Source organism: Talpa europaea, assembly GCF_964194135.1.
Source record: "Talpa europaea genome assembly, chromosome: 11".
NCBI lineage: Eukaryota > Metazoa > Chordata > Mammalia > Eulipotyphla > Talpidae > Talpa > Talpa europaea.
The window spans coordinates 388608-410832 of NC_140078.1; the positions used below are offsets into that span (position 1 = coordinate 388608).

Sequence of the window (22225 nt, forward strand, 5' to 3'; positions counted from 1 at the left end):
GGCCTGGAAGCTGGACCTCAGTGGGCCCCGGCGGGCAGGGGGCCCGGACGCCCCACCAGGCCGCTTTGGGAAGCTGCCATCAGCGGGCGGGGCTCCCGGCCGCACCTGCCCAGACCAAGAATAGCCTTTCCCCCGAAGCTGGCCGTGGGGGTATTGGGGAGCTCTCACCTTCCTTCCAGGTGGGGTGGAGGGTCCAGGGGTGCCGACCCAGACCCACCTCTGCCCTGCTGACCAGGGCAGCCGCCTCGACGCCCTGCCGGCTGGACTCGCTCCCGCCTGCGTCACCCCCGCTCTGGCGACCAGCCCCAGCTGCGTCCTCCTCGGCCCGAGCCCCGCGGCCCCAAGCCAGCTCCCTGGGTCCGCCGTGGCCCAGCATCTTCACTGCGCGTCGTGACCTGGGCTGGGCTTCTGCCCGGAGAGGGGCCTGGGCCAAGGCCCCCCAGGCAGGTCCTGAGGGGCCTCGGACCGGCCCCTGCCCCCAGGTGGGCTCCAGGCGGGCCGCCCGCGGCTCCCAGAGAGGGCCTAGGGCTGAGCCCGCACCGCGCACTGGCGGGCGGCCGGGCGAACAGGATCTCGGGGCAGGCAGCTGATTTCCGGTGCCCCTCAGCCCAGAAAGCCGGGCACGGGGCGCAGGGTTCTGATGCGTGCGCAGCGCAGCGCGGGCGCCGGAGGCCGGGGGTGGCCCCGCATCACCGCTCCGGGCAGCCCCCTGCTCGGCGGCGCCGAGGGCCTGGCGGAAGTCACGGGCCTCCCGGAGCTGGGGGCGGGCTGGTCCCGGGCGGGCCAAGCTCACAGGGGCTGGCCTGGACCTCGCGAGGGCATTTCTGGGGCAAGGTCTGCCCAGAGCCGGCGTGGCCTCCCGTCCGCCAGCGGCAAGCCCTCTGCAGCTGCGCTTCGGGTGGGAGGCTCAGGGCCGGGCTGCGGGGTGGAGGAGCAAGCAGGGGCCGAGTCCACTTTCCTGGCAGGGACCCCGTGGTGCCCCATCCCAGCCAGGCCTGGGAGACCCCCCACGCGCTCACCCGCTCACCCTCAGCTCAAAGAGCAGAGCCCCAGCCCCACCCCAGGCCGGGAAGCGAGGCCGCCCAGGCCGCCCCGCTCCTCTGGGGTCCAGCAGGCGGATCCCAACCCGACCCTCCTCCCTGTCGGCTCGGCTCTCCCAGCGTCCCCCTCGCAGGCACGGCGCTGGGTCTGGACCAGCCCCCCGAGGGGCCCTCGTCAGCGCCCCCCCGGGCCCCCTGCAGAGACTCTGCTCTAGGGTCTGGCGTGGCCGAGGGCCTGGGGGAAAACGTGCGGGCCCCAGGGCCATGGCTCAGCCCGCAGCACCGCTCGGGGTGGCCCCCACGGCGCTGGGATGTGGGGTGCCAGCTGCCATGGGGAGGCTGCCTGGTGGAGCCCTCACCCCGAGCCCTGGCCCCGGGGCTGCCCCGCGCGTCCCCTGCGAGTACTCAGGGCATCGTGCTGACGAACGAGGGTCTGAGCAGCGGGGCCGGCTGCTTTGCAGAGATGCTGCTGAGGGGAGAGGCAGGGGCCGGGCCGGGATACCCCGGGCCCTTCGACCCAACCCCCGGAGAATGAAACCCGATTACGAAAGGCCCAGGGCCCAGCAGACCCCGGCCGGGCGACAAGCAGGCCCACGGCGCCAGGGCCCCAGGATCCCTCACGCTGGAGGGCGCAGGCCGGCCGGATGGGTGGGGGACTCCCCTAGCACCGTGCCTGGCCCCGCAGATGGCCCTGTTCCCTCCAGGGGACCGGAGCACCCCAGGGACCCCACCCCCACTAGCACCCTGGGGCCCACGAGGTCCTCTCACACACAAGGGCCTCCGCCAGCCTGGGTGGAGGGGTGACGGGACCCCCCAGTGCAGGCGGGGCCACCTCGGGACTGTTGATGAGGCCCCGGGGCGTCACCCTTCCCGGAGAGGAGGCAGTTACACTCGCTCGAGACCCAGCTGCCAGGCCTGGGGGCTGGGTGGTTCTCAGGCCCAGTGATGTCCGCGGACCCTCACACGCGGGCAACCAGCCCCGGCAGCTGCCCTGCTTCTGTGGGTGCGGGGCGATCCTGGGGGAGAGCTGGAGCGGGTCAGGGCAGCAGGAGGCTGGGGACGGCAGGGGCCCCGGGAGAGGCCCCAGGAGGGCTGAGTCCAGCCAGGCCCCCCACCTCGGAAGAGGCAGGTCTAGGGGTTCCCAGAGCCACCGTCCACATGCCCATGGCCGCAGCTGGAGTGCCACCTTGGTCACCCCACGGAAACCCCACAGGCAGGGCCACCCCCCTCAGGACAGTGGGGAGACTGAGGCACAGACTTGAGGGCCGGAATTCAGTGCGGACCTGGCTCATGCCCCGCCGTGGCCCAGTTGGGGCTGGATGCGGAGGCCCCAGTGTGGTCGGGAAGCGGAGTCCCCGAATGCCCCTTCCTGCTGCGGTCCAGCCCCACCTGCCCACCCTCCGGGCGATGGCCCCCAGAGAAACCAAGGCTGCGGCCACCAGCAGGCACGTCCAGCACACAGGCCACGAGGCTTGCCTGCCAGATCCGCCTCCCCCAGCTTCAGGCCAGCCGCCGGCTCCTGCCCTCCTGCACCTGACCGGGCACAGCGCCGCCCGCTGCATGCCCTCCGGGCCGCAGAGCCCCACCAGAGCCCCACCAGGCAGCTCCCCTCCTCCCACAGCTGCTCCTGCAGTGTTCACCCTCCTCAACTGTGGCCACAACACACTGCCCGGGCACCTCCAGACCCACAGGTCCCCGCTCTGGCTGCGCAGAAGCCGCGCCCCCAGCAGAGTGACCTCCAGGTGTGGACAATGGCCTTTGCCACAGGAGGCTCTGGCTGCCGCTGAGACACCCACCCTACTTCTCCCTCTGGGCTCTCCCCCAGCACAGCCGAGTGGCTGCCGTGTGGCCAACGTTGCTCCAGCCCTGGCACCTCCAGACCCCCAGTGGGTCACTTTCAGGGAGGGGCAGCACGAGCACCCACCGGCGACCATGCACACTCCCGAGGGAGCCGTGGCAGAAGGCACCCAGCGGGTGTCACCCTGACAAGGTAGTCTGGGGAGACTTCTCGGAGGAGGTGTCCAGAAGCCGCAGGTGCCCAGCCTCGTGCACAGAGGGGCAGGGATTGGGGTGCAGCGCTGTCACGGCTCGGGAGGGGGCCTGGGCCCTGCCCTGGGGCTTCACTGGGGGTCTGGTGGAAGCTCGCGTTTTCTCCCCACACCGCCCATGGATTCCCACAAGTCTCGGGGCTCTCTCTGGCCATCATCACCCTGCCCGGCGCTGGGGCCCGGCCCCACCCAGGCAGGCCTGAGCTCAGAGTTATATTAGGGGTAGCAGCAGGTGGTGGGGAGGGCTCCGTAACCAGATAAGACCACGGGACGCAGTTGTTGGGCAGCCGGATTTATCCTGCCCGGGTCAGCTGCCGGACTCCAGTTACAGAACCTGGCCGGCCAGCCAGCGCGGGCGCCAGGGCCCGGCAGCTGCAGGGTGGCGGGGCGGGGCTTCCCCAGGAGTGCGCTCACCGCACAGGGAGCCAGTGGACAGCATGCGGGGGCACCAGGGAGGAAGGCGCCACAGACCGGCACCCTTGGGTACCCACCACATTCACATTTGGATCAGAGGGATGCATGCCCGCCAGCCAGGCACAGTGGCCACAGCACGTCAGCCCGTGCACAGAGGGGCTCATGGGGCCACGCCTGGGGGAGTGGGGCGCTGGGGCTGAGGGGTAGGGCTGCCGCCATGTCCCCCAGACATCATCGGCGTCTGCAAGAGCAGGTCTCCCGGCCTCTGTTCTCAAGGCCAGCACCACCCTGCGGCCAGTGTGACCTGGAGCCCGGGCTCGCTGCTCAGCCATTCTGGGGGGTCCTCAGCTGCTGTCCCACTGTGCCAGGTCTGGCCATCCTGGCCAGCAGCAGGAGCTGCAGCAGCCGAGGGCAAGGCCAGCATCCTCTCATGGGCCACCCGGAAGGCCAGGGGACCACACCCTCCACCGGAAGGTCAGGGGCCTGCTGTGCCCATGGGCTGCCTCCCCTCCCCCCAAGGTGGAGCTGGCCGCCCCAAGCACATCCTGGGGGTCATGGGGCCATGGGCAGACTCCTGGAGTTCTGGCAACATGTCAGGGTGGGGACAGGGTTTGGACAGGGCTGGACAGGGAGGGGCAGGGACCAGCAAAGGGGACTCATGGGCCTGCCCATCTATGAGGGACCAGGAGGGGCGGGCAGTGCAGCCCAGGCCACTCACTCGGAGACCCCCAGGAAGCTGAGTCCCCTGGCCTTTGGGGTTGACCGGGTGCCCACCAGGGTAGGACCTGGGCAGCACTGACCAGCCTCTCTGGGTTTTGTCTGGGAGGCAGAGAGGCCGGCGGTGTGTGACCACTCAGGCAGCCGGGGTCTCAGGACACTGCCATGTGGGTGCCAGAACCCCATTGGCACGCGGTTCACAGTCCACCAGGTGGCTCCTGCGGGCCCCCAGGGCGTGCAAGGGGTGGGCGCTGGGGCCTCGGAGGCGCGGGGACTCGGAGCTGGGTCAGCCAGACGCAGGCAGGCCCGCTCACCCCAGGAGACCAGGGCGCTGAGGGAAGGCCGGCCCTCCCGGCGCCATGCCCGGGCCGGGGCAGCGCGGACACCCCACACACGCGGCTCACGGCGGGCACCTGTGCCCACTCGCTCCCGCGCACCAGCAGACGCTCGGCCCTGGGGCTTCGTCGCGGGCTTGGGCCAGGACGCGTGGCGCTGGGACGCCCCCTGGTGGGGAGACCCGCCCGCCTGGGCAGCGGCACCGGCTCCCTGCGTCTGCGTGGAGTGGGGGGTGCGTCGGAGCAGCAGCGCCACCTGGGTGTGCGTTGGCGTCAAGCGCCGAGGAGGACCGGCCACTGTTTCCTGAACGCTGGATTGGAAAAGAAACGGCCTCTTTGCAGGCCGGGCCCGCCCCACTCACACTGACCCCGCGCCCTGGGGGCCCTGGCGCCCAAACTGCAGGGAGGCCGCACCCAGGCCCCCTCCCCAAGGTGGCCCTGCCCCTGCAGGCCAGACCCTGGAGCCCTGCGCCGAGGCAGACACCCCAGCCAGGACAGGCCTGGGCCAAGGGCAGGGGCTGCCCCACCCGCCCCCCCCAACCCGCAGGAGTGTGGGCTTGGAGGCTGCCAGGAGGGAGAGGCCGTTCGGCCAAGGGGCCCTCCCTCCTCCCGGAGCGCTCAGTGCACCTGCGAGGGGAGCCCAGCTGGAGCCCCCCCCAACCCCGAGGATTTGCCTGGTGTCCCTGGGGCCTGGAGCTGGGTCCAGCCTGCACCCACTCAGCCCCTGAGGGCAGGACCGCTGGCCTCGGGTGGGACAGAGCCCGGCCTCAAACACCTGCCTCCAAGCCCTCCTGCAGGGCAGAGGCCGCCCACCCCTGGGCCTTGCACCAAGGGCGGTGGGGTCAGCCTTGCCTTACCCCATCCCCATGGGGAGAAAAGAGTGGCCTCGTAAATCCCTTCCGGAGCCCAGGCAACCCTCACACCCCGCAGGACTGGGAGCCCAGCGGAGAGCCCAGCTGGCCAGGGCACCTGGCAGGCCCTCCTGGCACCCCCCCCCAAAGTGCAGGAACCTCGGGGGCAGGCAGCAGGGGGGCAGGAGCAGCCCTCCGCAGTCCCCCATGAGGGTGGGGTCGGGACCCTCAGGCCAGCGCCGGCAAGGCAGGCTTCCTGGAGGTGGCAGCACCTGGCACAGCCGGGCCATTAGCACGGAAGCCACAGCTCCCTGGGGCACAGACACCCCCCGGACTTCCCGCAGGGGCCCGGAAGGCTCTGAGGACGGGCACCAAAGTCCACCATAGCTGGGCCCCCTCCGGCTCTGTCCTGCCCCTCTCTCCTCCCCGGCCACCCCCCAGGCAGATGCCTGTCTGCCCTTCCCTCTGCTCGTCCCAGCTCCTGTCCATGTGCGCTTTGGGCCAGAAGACAGCCTGTCCATCCACCAGCACGGCAGGTGTGCCCTCTCGCCCACTCAGTCCCCAGGCTAGGGAGGGTCGGGCAGGAGGGTGCTCCCCAGCGTCCCTCCACTGAAGGCCGGCCGGGAGCAGCCAGCAGAGGGCACTGTCTGCCCAGGTTGGCAAGGCCATCTGGCCCCCTAATCGCTGTGCCACCAGGCCTGGGAGGCACAGGGGTCCTGCGCAGGCGGCGGCACCCACCACCCACACCCAGCTCCCGAGGGACTCCAGCGCCAGGGATCGAGGCCCCTGCAGTCCCTGCTTTGGGGGGACACCCAGGCGCCCAGGGGTGATGACCCTAACACAGCACTTGGCCCATCCACCCTCCAGCCGCCCAGCGAGGAGGGGTTGCGATGGGGCCGCCTGCCAGCCTGGATGCATTGAGCGGCCGTCCGGGGCCCGGGCAGGGTCTGGGCCCCCCACCATGCGTAAGCGGGGGCTGCCTCCTCGGGAGGGCGCGGCACCTTCACAGGGCGCCCCCACCCTGTAAAATGGGGCCCTGCAGCCGTGTCCGTTCCCTGGCATCCCCGCACCCGTCCTGGGACTCAGTTTCCCCAGGGCGGTGGCTGGTGGGCTGGTGCCTGGTGACCGGGCTGCCCAGCGAGGCGCTGTGGGGAGGCCGGGAATGCCAGGAGCTGTGAGTCACCCAGTGAGGCCACGCCTCCAGGCGCCCCAACCGCCCAGGCGAGCCCCCAGCCCTGGCGCTGCCAAAGGTCAGGCTCTCGCCGGTGGCCACGCCCGCTGGGCACAGGCACCAGGTTCAAGGTCCAGAGCAGCCTGTGTGCCCCGGGGCGGCCCTGGGGGGGTGACCCCGGGACGAGGGGACGCCCTCCAGCGGTGCAGACCAGAGGAGGCACGGGCATGAGGCTGAAAGCCTGGGGGCGGGGCAGCTGCAGCTCCTGGCATTTCTGGCAGGGCCCTGGCGCCTGCTCGCCTCCGCCCAGAGCCCCACAGATCAGCACGCTGGGCAGGGGGCGGGAGAGCCCCGGGGCAAGAAGACGGCACCTTGCCTTGCCGCGGGGAGGGCACACCGGCGGCTCCGACCCCTGGGACAACCTGCCGGGCCCCGTGTGCAGAAGACGGGGCTGGGGCTGGGCGGGGGGCAGAGCCCCTGCCCCTCCTCTGCAGGCTCCGTGCCCTCACTGTGACGTGCAGGCCGCGGCGGTTAGTCCCCGCGGAGCCAAGTTCTGTGCTTGGGGCACCGGGGTGACGCCCGCAGGGCATGCTCTGGATCCACACCCCCTGGTGAGAGGTCCCCGCCCTGGTCTGCCCCCAGGAAGAAGGGGTGGCGTTGCCCCTCACGTCCAAAGCCGCCCCTGGACTTCCCAGTTTCTCGGTCTCCCTCTGGATGCTGGCGCTCCAGGGCGAGGGAACTGAGCCGGGTGGGGCCTCCACAGGTGCCGCCACAGCCGTGGCTCAGTGCAGGCGGCACCCCCCACCCCAGCCAGAGCCGGTGGGCACAGGAATTTGGGGCCGCGGGCTGTGCACCTCCAGAACATCCTGGACGCAGGCCGCAGCCCCTGACAGACGCAGAAGCTGAGGCTCGGCCTCTCGGCAGCAGGGGGGATGCCCAGGCCCCCGCGTCCAGGCGGAACGCCCTCCCTGCCAACAGTGGGCAGTCCGGTCTTTCGGGGGACAGCCCCAAAGGGCCCAGCAGGGAACCGTGGGACATTAGGGAACAGGGCGGTCTGTGGCTGCCAAGAGCACAGCTGTTGTGAAAGAGCAACTCAAGCCGCCCAGAAGGTGCCCGATGTGGCCACACCGGACGTGATCATACTTTCCAGAGAAAGGAAATTGCACGTTTATAGGAAATTGCCCCGTTTTCAAACTGCGGTGGGCAACTGGCTGCCTGTTTGCAGCCTTTGACGTCAGTGTCCTCAGAAGGAAGGGGCCCGGGCGGCACCCCACAGGTGCTGGGGTTGGGGTGCCCCTTTCGGCCCTCCTCCCGTGGGGGTGCACACACTGCCTGTGCCCGCGTCCCCCGTGTCCCTCCGCGTCCCCCCACCCCGGCACCACCCACGCTCAGGCCTGGGAATGTTGTTTGTGGCCTCAGGCCTGGGCCGAGGCCGACTTGGCAAAGGCCTCAGGAGGGCAGCTTGCTCTTCCCAGCACACCCAGCTGCAGCCGGCTCGGCGGAGACTGCGGCACCTGGAGGGGGCACGGCCGTGTGCCCAGCGCCCTGCAGGCCCCGGCGCCCTGGACTCACTGGAGTGGCCACCAGGTGCGGCTGCCCCGGCTCAGCCGCGTCAGGCCCGGGGGAAGCACAGGGAAGGCGGGGCTGGGGCGTGGGTGGTCCCGGGCGCGGAGCAGGAGGATCTCGGGCCACAGACGCCGGGATCCCCTGGTCTCCTCCCCAAAGACAGCCCCGCCGAGGGGGCTGGGTGCGCGGACGCCGGCCCGCAGGGGCCTATTTCCCTGGAATGATCCATCGGGAGAAAAGTCCCAGCTGCGCAGCGGCGGCAGGGACGTTCCTGGCACAGGCGCGGACGCTCTGGCAGGCGCTGCAGGCCGCGGAGGATGCGATCCACGCCCGGGGGCAGCAGGAGGGGTGTCCTCGGCCTGACGGCCCCAGCCTCCTGCGCGGGGCGCTCCGCTCTCCCGGGAGCCTCGCCCACACCCCCCGCCCGCCACGGCAGGGGCCTTCCGAGCCGAGGCGGCCTGCTGGCGCCCGCCCTGCTGGCCTCCTCGCGCCTCCTCGCCCCTGGCCACGCCCCACCCCTGCAGCGCCCCTGGTGAGGGAGGCCGCCTCCGCGCAGCCCTCGGAGCCGGGGCAGGACCCGCACCCGAGACACCGGCCTCCCCTCCTGGGAGCAGGACCCCAGGCGCAGAGCCCAGTGCGCGGGGCCTGGCCCCTCTCCCGGTGACCCCAGCGCAGAGCAAAACCGTGTCCTGCAGCAGCTCTCAAATGTGGCCACACACAGGCCAGTCTCCCGGGGGGCCGGGGGCGGCTCCCATCTGGGGCTCGAGTCCCCAGTGGACCCGGGCCCCCCTCCCAGCGGGGCCGGCTCCCTGCTACCCACCTAGTGCCTAGAACACCCGGAGCCTGCTGGACCCCCCCCCGTGCCCACCAAGCCCTGGGCCAGTGGACAGAGTGGGGGCTGCGCTCAGGCCTGGCCCGGCGCCTGCTCCCTGGGGATGCCAGGCTCTGCTCCCCCAGGAGGGCAAGGGGGAGGTTCCCGGTAAAGCCAGCCCTGCCCACGGCACCGGGAGTCCTCCCTGCCCCGGCGCTGTGGCCAGCACAGAGTCGGGGACCCAGGGCCAGGGCCGGGCGGCTCAGGGGAGGGTGCACGTCAGCCGCCGCCCCTGGCCCGGCCCGGCCGCAGCCGACAGGCAAGGCTGCTGGTCACGTCCAGCGTGTCTGCGCGGCGTCCACGCTGCGGGACAGGAGCGGGGTCCCGGAAGTCAGAGGGTTCCGACCGCGTCAAGAAGCCCGGGGAGGGAAAGGGGCTGACGGGCTGGAACCCCGCCAGTGCTTCTAGCCGAGGAGGCAGGAACACGGGTCTCAAGGCCTCTGCGCACCCCACAGTGGCCCACACCAGAGCGCGCACGCGCATGTGTGTGCACAGGGGAGTGTGCACGTGACGCTTGGTGCGCTCAGCCCACTGCACCCTGGCCCTGGCCTGCACGGTGGCCGAGTGTCAGGAGCGCAGCCACACGGACCCGGGGCCGCACCGGGCCCCGCCGTCTCCGGGGAATGGCGGCCCTGGGGAGCAGCCCCGGCTCCCGCCCACCCTGAGCGGCCGGAGGAGCTGCCCAGCACCCTTCCCTGCACACCCAGGGTGTCATCCCGAGGGCGGGAGAGCGTGTGTGTCTGTCCATGCACACATGTCCCTCGTGGGAGTGTGGCACATGCAGAGCACACAACAAAAGATGAAAGCAAAAGGCAAGAGGTTCCGGGGGGCGGGGTCTCCCTGAGAGAGCCCGTGGCCCAAGGTTGCGCCCCGACAGCCCCAAACCTGCTCCGACTCTGCCGAGCAGATTCTGGGAATGTCGTCCAGCAGGGCATGTGCCAACCACAGCTGCTAGGGTCTGCCCGTGTGCCCAGCAGAGGGTCCTCCGCGGCCCTCACCAGCGTGCACGAATCCGGCGCGGCGACTGGCTCCTGGGGGCACCTGCAGCTGGGAAGCCCTGCATGCAGCACCGAGCTATGTGGGGGTGCTGAGCCTGTCCTCAGAGTCAGAGCAGTCACACTTGGGGGTCAGTTTATGGGAGCCCGGCCTGGCCAGATGGGCACCTCATCTCCACCCCACCCACCCATCTTGGGGGCCAGTGGGAGGGCACCCCATGAGAACGGATGCCAGCACCCCCCAGGCCCACTCTCACCCTCCCTTCCAGGCCGCAGAGAGATGTGGAAGGTAGCCCGGGCGCAGCCCCGCTGACCTAGGACGGCAGACCCCACCGAGCTCCGGGGCCACTTGCAGAGCCCAGCCCCAGCCCGCCGGTGAGCAAGCCCCAGGCCGCAGGAGCCCCACGGGGGCGGGGGGGCAGCTCGGCCACCGCCAAGGGCAGCTGCATCTCCACTTGCTGACTCTGGCACCGTCCTCTGCTTCCCATGGGGGGGGCCTCCCCACAGCGCGTCGCTCATGGCGGCAGGGCAGTGGCTCCGCGGAGGACCGGTGGCGGTCAGCCGCAGCTCCACGGCCCGGGGCGCAGAGGACGCCCCAACACCTTCAGGAGTAGCCCCACTGGTAGACGACGGGCCACGCGCGGCCCCTGCGGATGCTGATGTCACTTGGGGAATGCCCGGGAGGGACTGTCAGCAGGAGGAGGAGGCTCCTTGGCTGCTCCAGCCCAGGCTGGGTCAGAGGCCAGTGGAGGCTCTCGCTGGACCCAGCCTGCCCGAGGGGCGCAGCCCTCCTACAACCAACCCCCAGGTGGCGCCGCAGGCCCGGCCGCCCAGTCAGGACCCCAAGGCCTCCACCTCCTGCCCTCCCCGTCAGGGGTGAGCCTGGGACTCAGGCTGGAAAGCTCTGAACCCCCCAGGGGAGCCCTCATCCCCACACACCAGCGCTGTCAGCTCCGGTGGGGCCGGTACACGGCCCTGGCGCAGCCTGTGCTGGAGGCTGGGCCCCTGGGGAGGGGGCTGGGAGGAGGCTGGGGCTTACCTAAGAAAGGGGGGAGGCCCCGCCCCCAGTGACCACCCCAGCCCCAGTGGGTCCTGCTCCTCCCCCTGCCCCACCTCCCCAACCTGGCCCAGACCCCCAGCCCCTCCCACTCAGGAGGGACCAGCCAGGGACTAGCGGAGTGGGGGGTGGGGGGAGGCCAGGCCCAGCCGGCACCCCTGACAACCAGGCCCCAGGGGCTACTTCCCAAACTCTGCCCCTTTGGCCCAGCCCCAGCCCCAGGGCGCCCCTTCTCAGTGCCAGCGTGTGCTGCAGGCCGGTGGGAGGTGGTGTCCCCCACAGCTCCTCCAGGCCCCCGGGGGGAGGGTCCCCTGCAGCGCCGGCGGGCAGTCCCCCTGGCTGACTCAAGGCAGGGCCTCCTTCCGGGGGCTCCCAGCACCTGCTCCTGCGCCCGCCCCACCCAGCACCTGCGCCCGCTCGTCCAGGGCACAGCCCGGGGTCAGGTGCCTGGAACTCCTCCCCAAAGCCGGGCTGCACGGAGGAGCGGGGCACAGAGGGGAGGGAACCGCCAAGGTCGCACTGGGGAGCCCAGGCCTGACCATCCTGGGGCTCCAGCCCTAGCCTCCTGGGCGCAGGGCGGCCCTCAGGGACGGTAGGGGCTGGCAAGGCAGGCCTTAGGCACCGCGCGGGGGTTGGCAAGCAGAGAAGGGGCAAGGGGGAGCAGCCAGAGCAAGGGCTGAGGGGAGAGGCGGGTTTGCCCTTGAGTGGGGTAGCAGGGAGCCTGGCAGGGGTGCTGCCCTGAGGGGACTGGTGGGGAGGGGGAGACTGACGGGGGCAGGAGTGGGGGGGCACCTTGGCTTTGTGGTCTGGGTTTTGGTTCCAGTAGAGGGGCCTGCGTCCAGACGCTGCCACAGGCCACCAGTGCCCTCCCGCCCTGCCGCCGACCCCGCCCAGGAGGGTCTGCCGTGTGCCCACCCTGACGGGGGTGGCAGAACTACCAGGGCCTCTGCTTTGACAGTGGAGGCTGCCCAGCTGGACGCCCAGCCAACTGCATGCGGGGGGCGTCCGGGTCCCGAGGTGCTCCCCTCCGCCCAGCCCGGCCCGGCCCCTCTGCCCTTCCTGCGTCCCGCCAGGAGGTGCCTTAGACAGGGGGGGGCTCCGGGCTCAGCATCCTGCTGGGGCCCCCGTTTGGCTGCGGGGGAGGGTGACTCGGGAACTCTTCCACCTGCTGCACCCCTGCCCTCGCGTGGCGGACAATACTTAGAACAGGCAAGTTTGAGGGTTCTGGGGTGCCCCCACCTGCCCTGTAACAAAGGGACCCTGAGCAAGTGTCCTCCCAGGAAAACAGACGGAGTTGCTGGGAGTCTGCAGGGGTGAGTAGAGGAGGGCCCCAATGTTGCCCCCCAGGGGTCTGCAGAGTACAGCCCACTGCGGGGATGGAGCCAGGTGAGGTGGGGGCTGGGAGTGTGGGTTCCCCCCACACCCCAATGTCCAGCTGCCTTCAGTTCTGCACAGCTCCTCAACCACAGTGGGGCTTCTGTGAGGGCCCCTGAACTTGGGGTGAATGGCCTGCCCCATGCCTTGTGGCAACCCAATCCTGCCCAGTTGGCTGGGCGTCCAGCTGCAGGACTGAGAGGCGCGGGGGTTGCCCCCACTCCCAGGTGGACAGTGCCAAGGGGATGTCCGACCTGCTGGCAAGCGCCAGGGCCCCAGTCAGCACCCCCGTGCCACCCCAGAGCAAGCAGAGACGCGCCGCCAAGGCCCCTGGCCCGGAGCCTGGCCGAGGCTCCCTGGAGCCGGGTTCCCGCTCGGGCCGGGCTTCCCACTGCCGCCCGTGGTCCCCTCAAAGGGGCACTGCCTGTGGGTGAGCTGCCCCGTGCCCCCTGGCCATCAGGAGTGCTGGGCTGTCCCACCACCCAGTGGACTCCCACCCCACTTTCCGGCCTTCCTGGAGTTTGGAGGGCCCCCTTCCCGAACCCCCAAACAGGGAGCAGGAGGCCCAGGGGGTAAGGAGGTGGCCCTGAGGCTCCCACTTGGTGGAAGGGGGGACGTTGTGGGCCTCTGAGGCCCGGGGCCCCGGCCCAGGCTTCTGGGAGCCCCATCCCCCTTGGGGTGCGTCCCGGCCCCCCAACCGGGAGCCTGTGAGGGCCTCGCCGGGTCTCAGCCACGGGAGCCTTGGCCGCAGCTGGGGCTGGGAGGGGTTCGCTGCACCCCCAACCCACTTAAAGAACTTTCCGCGCGGGGCTGGCGGTGCTTGGGGCGCGCCGGTCCCCGCGGGCGTCCGCGCAGGGCGCCTCCTTCCCGCGGCGGGAGCCCCGGGATCACGTGGCGGGCGCAGCCCCGCGCCGACCCGCGGGGGGGGGGGGGGGGCGGGCGGCCGGGGCGGGGCGGGGCGGCCGGGCGGGACGCGCCAGCCGGGATTCCCTGCCCGCCCGGCCGTCCCAGCCTCCACCGGCCCGCGAGCCTCGCCGCCCGCCGCGCCCCGGACCCGGAGCCCGGGTGAGTGCCCGCCCCGCGCCCCGCGCCCGCGCCCCCTCCCCACCCCGTCCGGGAACCCGCGCCCGTCGTCCCCTCGCGGCCGGGACTGGGCTCAGCCCCACACCCCGTGCCCCAGCGGCCGCCTTGGGGCGCCTGCACCCCGCTTGTCCGCGCGCTGGCGGCCCCAGGACGCAGCCGGCGCCGGGCACCGGAGCGCGGCCCGGAGGCAGCACCCGCCCGGCGCGATGCCCGCGGTCACTTCCAGGTCTGTCCCTCCCCGCAGGTCAAGGCCACGCCCGGGAAGATGTACCCGAGCCTGGCCCCGGCGCCCGGCCCCGGCCAGGCCGCCTACGCCGACCCGGGCGCCCTGCTGCACGCGCCGGCCGCGGTGCTCCCCGCGCGCGCGCCCCCGGGGCGGCCCTACCTGCCCGCGCGGGGCCCCGGCCCGCGCCCCCCCGCGCTCGCGGCGCCCCCCGGCTGGGCGCCGGCCTTCGGCCCCGGCAGCCCGCAGCCCCCCGCCGCCCCGCCGGGCGCCCCCGCCTTCCCCGGCGCGCGCGGGGCCCCGGGCGCGGGGCGGGACGCCGGCGCCTACCCGGGCGCGCTGCTCGCCCCGGACCCGTTCCCCGCCGCGCTCGGGCGGCCCGCGGGCGCCCCGTACCCCGCCGCCCGCCCCGCCTACGTGAGCGCCGAGGCGGCCCCGTCCTGGGCCGCGGGCGCCTTCGAGGGCAGCGTCCTGCACGGCCTCCAGGGCGCCGGCCCCGCCGGCCCGCCCCGCCGCGGAGCCTCGCTGGGTGAGTGCGGGGCGCTGGGTGGGTGCGGGGCGCTGGGTGGGTGCGGGGCGCTGGGTGGGTGCGGGGCGCTGGGTGGGTGCGGGGCGCAGGGGCCCAGACCCCCGTGGGGATACCCCGCAGGGCTGTCTGGGCCAGAGCCGCCCGCAGCCCCTCCGGCCGGTTCTTTGTTTCCCGCCTAGTAAGCAGGGGGGGCGGTTCCTCGCACAACCCCACCCGGACCCGCAGCTCGAGCGGGCGTGTCAGCTTGATGAAAAGTTTTGGAAATTACTTTTATAAAGTTCAAGACGCAGCGCGCTGCCGCTGAGGGGGAGGGTCACCTGCTCCGAGGCCTGGTTTCAACTCCCCTGGGGTCTGAGCTTGGCTAATGGGACTCCAGGCCCCGGAGGGACTGCTCCCCGCTTCCTGAGTAGTTGGGGCCTCGGGGACCCCTTTCTCACCCCGCCGCACCCAGCAGAAAGCCAAGGCCCTGCTTTTGTGTTTGCCGCCCGGGCCCCTGCCCCCAAGCCGGCCCTCCCTGAGGAGGAGGCCCCGCGGCGGCTCAGGAGCGCGTGGTCTGGGCCCTGCAGCCCCTGGACGCAGGAAGCGGGTCCTGGCCGGTCCACCGGGGGCAGCTCCACCAGGCCGGAGCGATGACCGAGTCCAGCCCCACCCCCACTGGCGCCTCTGCTGCCTGCGGGTTGCTGCTGGTGCCTGGCCAGACCCGAGGGGGTCGGGGGGCCCCTGCACCCCAGATGCGCCACCCGAGTGGGCAGCACAGGCCCAGCCGCGAAGGCTGGCCGGGAGGATGGTGGTGGCGACACAGTAGGAGGGACCCCAGGTCCCCAAAGGTGCTGGCCCGAGGTCAGCCTGCCACCCCACCCCCACCCCCTGCTTGGCAGAGGACGGGGCCGGCAGGGTGGGGTGGGTGGACAGCGCTGGACCGTGTCCCCTGGCTCGCTCGCTCCCCTGGCCAGTGTAGGCGCCCTCCCCGCTGGGCCAGAAGAGTGAGCGAGAGCCGGGCCCAGCAGAGGGGTGGGTCCCACTGCCTGCCACGGGGTCCCCTGTGAGGGCTGCCTAGGCGTCTCCCCCACCAGCCCGGCCTACTGTGTAGAAACTGAAAATAAAGACGAGATGAGCTCCCATAAGCGGCTTGCAGAGCAGGGGTGTGGTGGGGGGCCGGGGGGGGCGGCCCGGCCCACGCGCTGCCTCGCCCGCAGTGTCCGGCTTTCTGGAGGAGCTCCCCGGCGAAGGCCGCGAGTGCGTCAACTGCGGGGCCCTGTCCACACCGCTGTGGCGCCGGGACGGCACCGGCCACTACCTGTGCAACGCCTGCGGCCTCTACCACAAGATGAACGGGGTCAACCGGCCCCTGGTGCGGCCACAGAAGCGCCTGGTGAGTGGGCGGGCGGGGGACAGGCGCCCAGGACTGGCCGGTGGGGACAGCTCCCGCCTGCTCTGGTCCCGGGCAGGAAGGGACAAGGACAGGCCGCGCAGTGCCCAGCTTGGAGTCCGCTGCGTCTGCGGGGGCAGGAGGCCGGGACCTGGCTGGCGGGGGCGCCGGGACTGGCCTGGCCCGGCGGCGGGGGCCAGGGCATGGCGGAGGCCCTGTGCGGGGCTGGCACGGCCGCGTTTTCCCTTTGGGTTCCTCTCGCGCGGGGCCGGGCCGGAGCCCGCTCTGCAGAGGGCAGAGTCCCTGGCGGCGCCCTGGCTCTTTGTTCCGCGCGGGGCTCCGGCAGACGCTCGCGTCTCGTTGATTCGTGAATGAGGCTGGACGTGCCGGGCCAGGGCCGGGCAGGGCTGCCTCTCTGGGCTGCGGGGCCCTGCCTGAGCCCGCCTGACCACAGCGGGGCCGGCGGTGGCTCTGAGCAGGACGCGGGGCGGGAGCAGCCTGGGCTACAGCTGACGGGGGCGCCGAGCCACGGCCGGCAGCTCCTGGGCCGGCCCTGGGAGGCCCCAGCCGGGCCGCGGGAGTCAGGCTGCTTCCCTTGCTTTGATCTGACCTGGAGTTGGGGCTCAGCCAGGCCCCTGGCCTCTGCGCTCCAGCCAGGCCCCGCCTGTCAGAGGAAGGGACCCTCAGAGTCCACATCTCCCTTCAGCCGCGCCTCTGCCGGGACGCACCCCCTCCTGGGAGGCTGTACCTGCCTGGCGCCTGGTGTCACCCTCGCTGATGGGGACACAGGCCACGAGGGGAGGGGTCCCGGGGCCGCCTCCCAGCCCTCCCACTTCGGGTAGTAGCTGGGCCTCCTGGCGCGCCCCTCAGGCAGGCCGGTCTGGCAGGCCCCAAACTGGTGGACGAAGAGCAACTGGTGCCCTCCTCGCCCTGCCCCACCCCCGCAGGGCTCACCCCGGCAGGGGCACCACTGTGAGCGCCTCCCCTCAGCGCTGGCAGCGGGTCAGACTGCAGCACCCCCGCTCTGAGCGCAGACCCCAGGCTCAGAACCCTGAGCCCCCACTCACGCTGGGACCCGCCCGGCCGCCATGGGCCCGCTCGTCTCCCCAGGCCCAGGCTGGCGTCAGGGTGGCCGGGGCTCCCAGCAGGCTGTCAGGCTCAGCCGCTGTGGACGGCTGCCCCTGCCCTCGAGGCCCCCCACCCCCGCACCCCTCGCCTCGCTGTGGAACTAAATCCCAAGATTCTCAGAAACTCCTGAGACCAGAGTGGGGTCCACCTGGCTCCAGGCCTGGGGGGCTCGGGGAAGGACCCCCAGCTGGCCCCCTGGCCTCATACTCTTGAATGTGTGGCCAGAACCAGCACCCCACAAGGGCCGGGGCCCTGGAGGAGATCGTGCAGCCCTGTTAGGGGACGGCAGCCCCAGCAGCTGTACCCCACCATGTCAGGCTCAGGTGCTGCCCCTCCACCCTGGCCTCCTGCCAGTGTAGACAGCAAGCCGGGTACTTGAAGGGCTCCCCGGGTCCCCACGTGCCGGCTCGTCTGCCCGCCCCATACCTGGCACAGCCCGCCCTGACCTGGGGCCGCAGGACGGGGGTGGACGAGCCCATGTCCACGGCACCTTCCAGAGCTGGGTGGACCAGCCGACGTCGGCTGCGCTGGCTGCCGAGCGCTGACCCCCAGCCTCTCCTCCCCACCCCGGCCCTGCCTACTCGGGGCAGGCAGCAGCCGGGAGGGTGCCCCACTGTGCCCCCCAATTTCTTAATTTTTATTTAATTTCCGATCTGTTGTTTCCTTTCTGGCTGAAGCAGCATCGCGGAGCCCTGCTTCAGGCGCGTGCTGTGCCCTCCCCACGAGGTCTGTGCTCACTGGGCTCCGGCCTGCTGGTGCTGTCCTGCCCGAGGGCTGGCGGCCTGGGTGCTGGGGTGAGGGCCGCGGGCGGCCTGAGCAGAGGATCCCGGGCATGGGGTGGGGTGTGAGCTCCAGGGGCGCCTGCAGCAGGCACCTGGCTCTCCCAGGGGCTTCAGGAAGGGGTGGGCTGCAGGGCTGCGAGGCCCCCGGGCCCCGATGGGGGCAGGGCTGGACAGAACTGCGGGGGGGGGGCACCCAGAAGGCAATTGGAAGGGAGGGGGCAGGGGAGCCTCGAGTCAAGTCCAGTAAAAGCAGCTGCCTCTGGAAAAGGGCGGGGGGGTGGGCACAGTCACCTCGGGAGGCTTCAGGGGGCCTAGCTGACTTGGGGACCAGGGGTTGCCCCGGCTGCTGCCGCCACCTCCCCCCACCGTGCTGGGTGCCACCGGCTCACTCCTGCTGTGAACGCCCCCCGGGCTGCTCCAGGGAGACCCCTGGACATCTCTGAGGGGCTGGCGGGAGGCTGTGAGCCTGAGCGCACACTCCCTGCACCCCCCCCCCGGCCTGTCCCCCCTTGTCTTTGGCCCTTCTGTCCTGGAGCCCGGGCAGAGTCCTGGGGCCCAGCCTAAGGCTGGGCAATTTTTTTTAATTTATCTTTGCGTAGAAGAGCTGGGGTGCAGACCAGAGGTGCAGGGGTGAGAGACTCCCCAGGGACAGAGTGGGGAGCAGAACAGGAGGACTGACTGAAATCCACCGCTGAGGGGGCAGCGGGGAGACAGCAGGGGGTAGGAGACATTCTCTGGAGCCTGCGGCCCAGGGAGGGGTCGGTGGGCCCGCTGGGAAGGTTGGGGAGAGCTGGGGAGAGCAGGGAGCACCCAGACAGCCCCCATGCTCTCGGGCCATTCACGGGGGCGGGGCTGTGCCCGGCCAGCTGCCCACTGCCCAGGGGGGCGGCAAGGCTGGCCATCAGGGTGACTGTCGCCGGGAGGGATGGAGCCTGCTGGCAGGTGGGGCGCCGAGGCCACCGCTGTCTGCTCACCCCCACTCCAGGACCGTCTGTGGTGGCTGGCGTGGCTGCCTTCCCGTGCCCTCAGCCGGGCGTCGGCTGCGAAGGGCACACTCGTCTGGGGACGACTTTGAATGTGGGGTCCTGGTGAGCTCCTGGGGTGCCCGCGGCACACACTGACCCGGAGTGTCCCGGTGCCGGGGGCCAGCTAGGACCCGTGTCCCTGTGGCCGAGTGAGGGGCCAGGGACTCGGCCCAGGTGGGGCTGTGCAAAAGCAGGACAGGGCAGGCGGCCAGGGGCGCTGGAGAGCGAGCGCTGAGGCATGGAGGGACAGGCCTGGGGGCGGGCGGCCCAGGAGGGTGCTGGCAGCAGGTGGCCATGGGACTCGGGCCGCACAGAGCACCTGGGGCACCCAGGCTGTGGCGGGCAGAACCCACGCCTGAGCTGGTGGGGACCCCGGGCACTCCCCGACCGGCCAGTCATGCAGCCTCCCAGGCCTGCCAGGTCCGGACTCCGGAGCCTCTGACGTGCCGTCCCCGGGCTCCTGGACTTAGAGCTGCCCGGGGCCTCACAGGCCCGCAAGCGGAGCACGGTTTGGGGCCGCTGGTCAGATGTGGGCATGCCCGGCTGGGGGCCAGCCCTGCTGGGAGGCCCGGGGAGGAGGTAGGCTTCTGGAGGGTTCTAGATGTGTCCAGTTACTCTGATGTGGGGCGCAGTGAACAGCAAAGGGGAGATGCGGGCAGTGGGCTGTGGAGAGTGGCCGAGCTGAGCACCTGCCTGAGCCCCACTCTGGGGCCAACAGACCTCTGAGTCCTCAGCCCCTTGGCACCTGGGGTGGGGCCGGGGAAGGCCCAGTGTGGCAGCTCCACAGAGGCCACAGGAAAACAGCTGCCTCCCTGCTGGGCTCTTCACCTGGGGTGCAGCCACTGTCACCCCCTTTTACTGATGGGGAAGCTGAGGCCCCGAGGCCTGGCCCAGGGCCCAGAGGCTGCGAGAGGAAGCGTCCAGAGTCCCCAGAGCCGACCTCCCGCCACGGGCCCCAACCCCACTGGGCCAGCCCCGGTGCTGCCCCGGCTGTGTCCAGTCCCGACTGGCCCCTTCTCGGCCGCGGCTGTGCAGAGCCCAGCGAGGCCCAGCCCGGGCTCACCCCGGCCTCCGTCCACAGTCCTCCTCCCGCCGCGCCGGCCTCTGCTGCACCAACTGCCACACGACCAACACCACGCTCTGGCGGCGCAGCGCGGACGGCGAGCCGGTGTGCAACGCCTGCGGCCTCTACATGAAGCTGCACGGGGTGAGCTGGGGCGGGGCGGGCCGGGCCAGGCCGGGCCTGGTGGGGGGACAAAGCCTGGGTGGGGCGATGGGGAGGGGTGGGGCTCGGGGCAGGGCGGGGCTCGTGGGGCAGAGGCTGGCGGGGTGCACTGATGGGGGTCAGGGCTGGCCAGGGCAGGGTCGGGCTGGCTGTCCTCTTAGATGCCACGTGGCCAACCACGATGCCACATGGGCTGGGGCGGGAGAGCAAGGCTGCCCCGGGCACGCGTGCTCCCCACATGGCCCCCATGAGTGCCCTGCGCTGTCACTGCTGGACGCACAGTCCTGCTGGGCGCGCAGTCCAGTGGGACACACGGTCCTGCGGGACGCATGGGGTCCCGCACAGCTGCGCCCCCTCGGCCCCTGTCCTGGCGGAGGCCTCGGGCTCCTGGCACTGAGTGGGCTGCGCCTCCCGCGCCTCCTGGAGGGAGAAACAAGCCAGGTGGCAGCTCACCAGGAGTGCAGGTGGCCACGCAGGAGACCCCGGGAGCCGGGCGGGGCCACCCACGCACCCCTGCCCGCCGCAGGTCCCGCGGCCGCTGACCATGAAGAAGGAGAGCATCCAGACGAGGAAGCGGAAGCCAAAGAGCGTGAGCAGCACCAAGGGCCCCTCAGGTGCGTGGGGGCCCAGCCCCCGCCCTGGGCCCCCCTGTGGGGCCCAGGGTCCCCCGTGGAGTCAGCGCAGTGTCTCAGATCCCACCACCAGAGAGCGCCATGCTGGGCCGGCGTGTGGTGGTGGCTCTGCTTGGGGGAGAGCGGGTGGCAGGTGCTGGCCCAGGGAGGGAGCCGCACGGCCCCTAACGCGCATCCCCTCCAGGGCCCATGGGTGGCACCGCGGCCTCCACGCCAGCCCCTGGCCCCGACCCCGAGAGCTCGGGGACCACGTTGAAGCCTGAGCCCAGCATGGCCTCACCTTCCTGCTCAGGGTCCAGTGTCGCCTCCCAGGTAAGGAGGCAGGGCACGCAGGGCTGGGGGCACTCAGCCAGGCGCCCCTCGGAGCTGCCTCTGCCCAGCGCTGCGCACGCGTGGGTAGGGAGAGCGGGACTGTGGCCGATGCCGGGAGAGTCCTGGTGACCACGTCCATCCTCATGAGGGGACCCCATCCCATCCGAAAGGTCCCCCCAGGGCAGTCTTCCTCCCCTGCAGGCTCCCCATCCTGAGGGAGGCCCCCCAGGGAGGCCAGCATCCTCATGCTTCTCTGTCCCCCCGCAGGCCTCTGGGCAGCTGGACGACCCCCTGGCCCCCGGCCACTTGGAGTTCAAATTTGAGCCTGAGGACTTTGCCTTCCCCTCCACGGTCCTGGGCCCCCAGGCTGGCCTCGGAAGGGCCCTGCGCCAGGAAGCCTGGTGTGCGCTGGCCTTGGCTTAGGCCCCTGGCACCCACAGGACCCACTTCACTGCCCGCTTTGCTCCAGCACAGAGACCTCCAGGCACCCCCGCCAGAGACACTGGAGCCCGCAGGACCTCGAGGCACCAGGTGTCGCTCAGCACGGCGGCAGGCGGGTCCAGGGTGGGCGGCAGGCCCAAGGGAGGGCTCCACCCCCGAGTGGCCAGGGCCCCCAGTGCTGTGCCAGGCCCCAACGCGCCTGGCCGCTGCTGCCCGGGTGGCCCGCTCCAGTCCTGCCCCTGCTCAGTGCCCAGTCTGCGGCGCCCTCAGGCCGTGCCCCGGTGGGCTGTGCTGTGGCCGCGGCCTGGGCTGAGAGGAGCAGGTGCGTGCTCCCCCCACCTGCAGCCGGAGCGCTGCCCAACCTGTGTATTTATTTGGACTGTTTCCCCAGGGGCAGTACAGGACCTGGGCCTGACGGGATCTGTGTGTCATGAACATTTCTGACCCACAGAGCAAGGCCTCCGGGCCCGCTTCTGCCCCACATGGAGGCTCACGGAGAGGCGGCCGCATGTCCTGGCTTGCCCGGGACAGTCCTGGTTTAGTTGTTGTCCCGGCAGGATCACTAACGACACCCCCTTTCACTCGCAAAAGCCAACCCTTCACAGTTGGTTCTGTCAGCTGGCGGGAGGCAACAGGGAGTGGAGGGGAGTGGGGCACATCCTGCAAAGAAAGAGCCACTCTCACCTCTGTCAATTGCCACCTTTCGCCACAATCCTGGCACTGAGTGGGCTGCGCCTCCTGCGCCTCCTGGAGGGAAACAAGCCAGGTGGCAGCTCACCGGCGGGGCTGGCCCGGGAGTGCAGGTGGCCGCTCAGGAGACCCCAGGAGCCGGGCGGGGCCACCCATGCACCCCTGCCCGCCCCAGGTCCCGCGGCCGCTGATTTTTCCAGAAAAAACAGAAATTGGATTTATTTTTTCATGTGACGTTTCCCAATTGAAAGTTCCTTTCTCGTGGCTCCCTATTTGATTAAAAAATCTTTTCAACATTGTGAGCCAAATAAAAAAGCTGGGACCAAGCACCCTGTCTGAAGCTTCCC

The 22225-nt window shown here is 71.5% G+C and overlaps 1 protein-coding gene across 1 annotated transcript; it reads left to right on the plus strand.

Moving 5' to 3' along the window:
- Positions 1-13787: 13787 nt before the first annotated feature.
- Positions 13788-21170, plus strand: GATA5 (GATA binding protein 5; the record flags this gene model as incomplete). The annotated part of the gene is made up of 6 exons (XM_084248221.1): positions 13788-14274; positions 15471-15646; positions 19660-19785; positions 20330-20417; positions 20620-20747; positions 21015-21170. The coding sequence occupies 6 exons, from the start codon at positions 13788-13790 to the stop codon at positions 21168-21170; spliced, it is 1161 nt and encodes a 386-aa protein (XP_084104347.1).
- Between the last annotated feature and the right edge of the window lie 1055 nt (positions 21171-22225).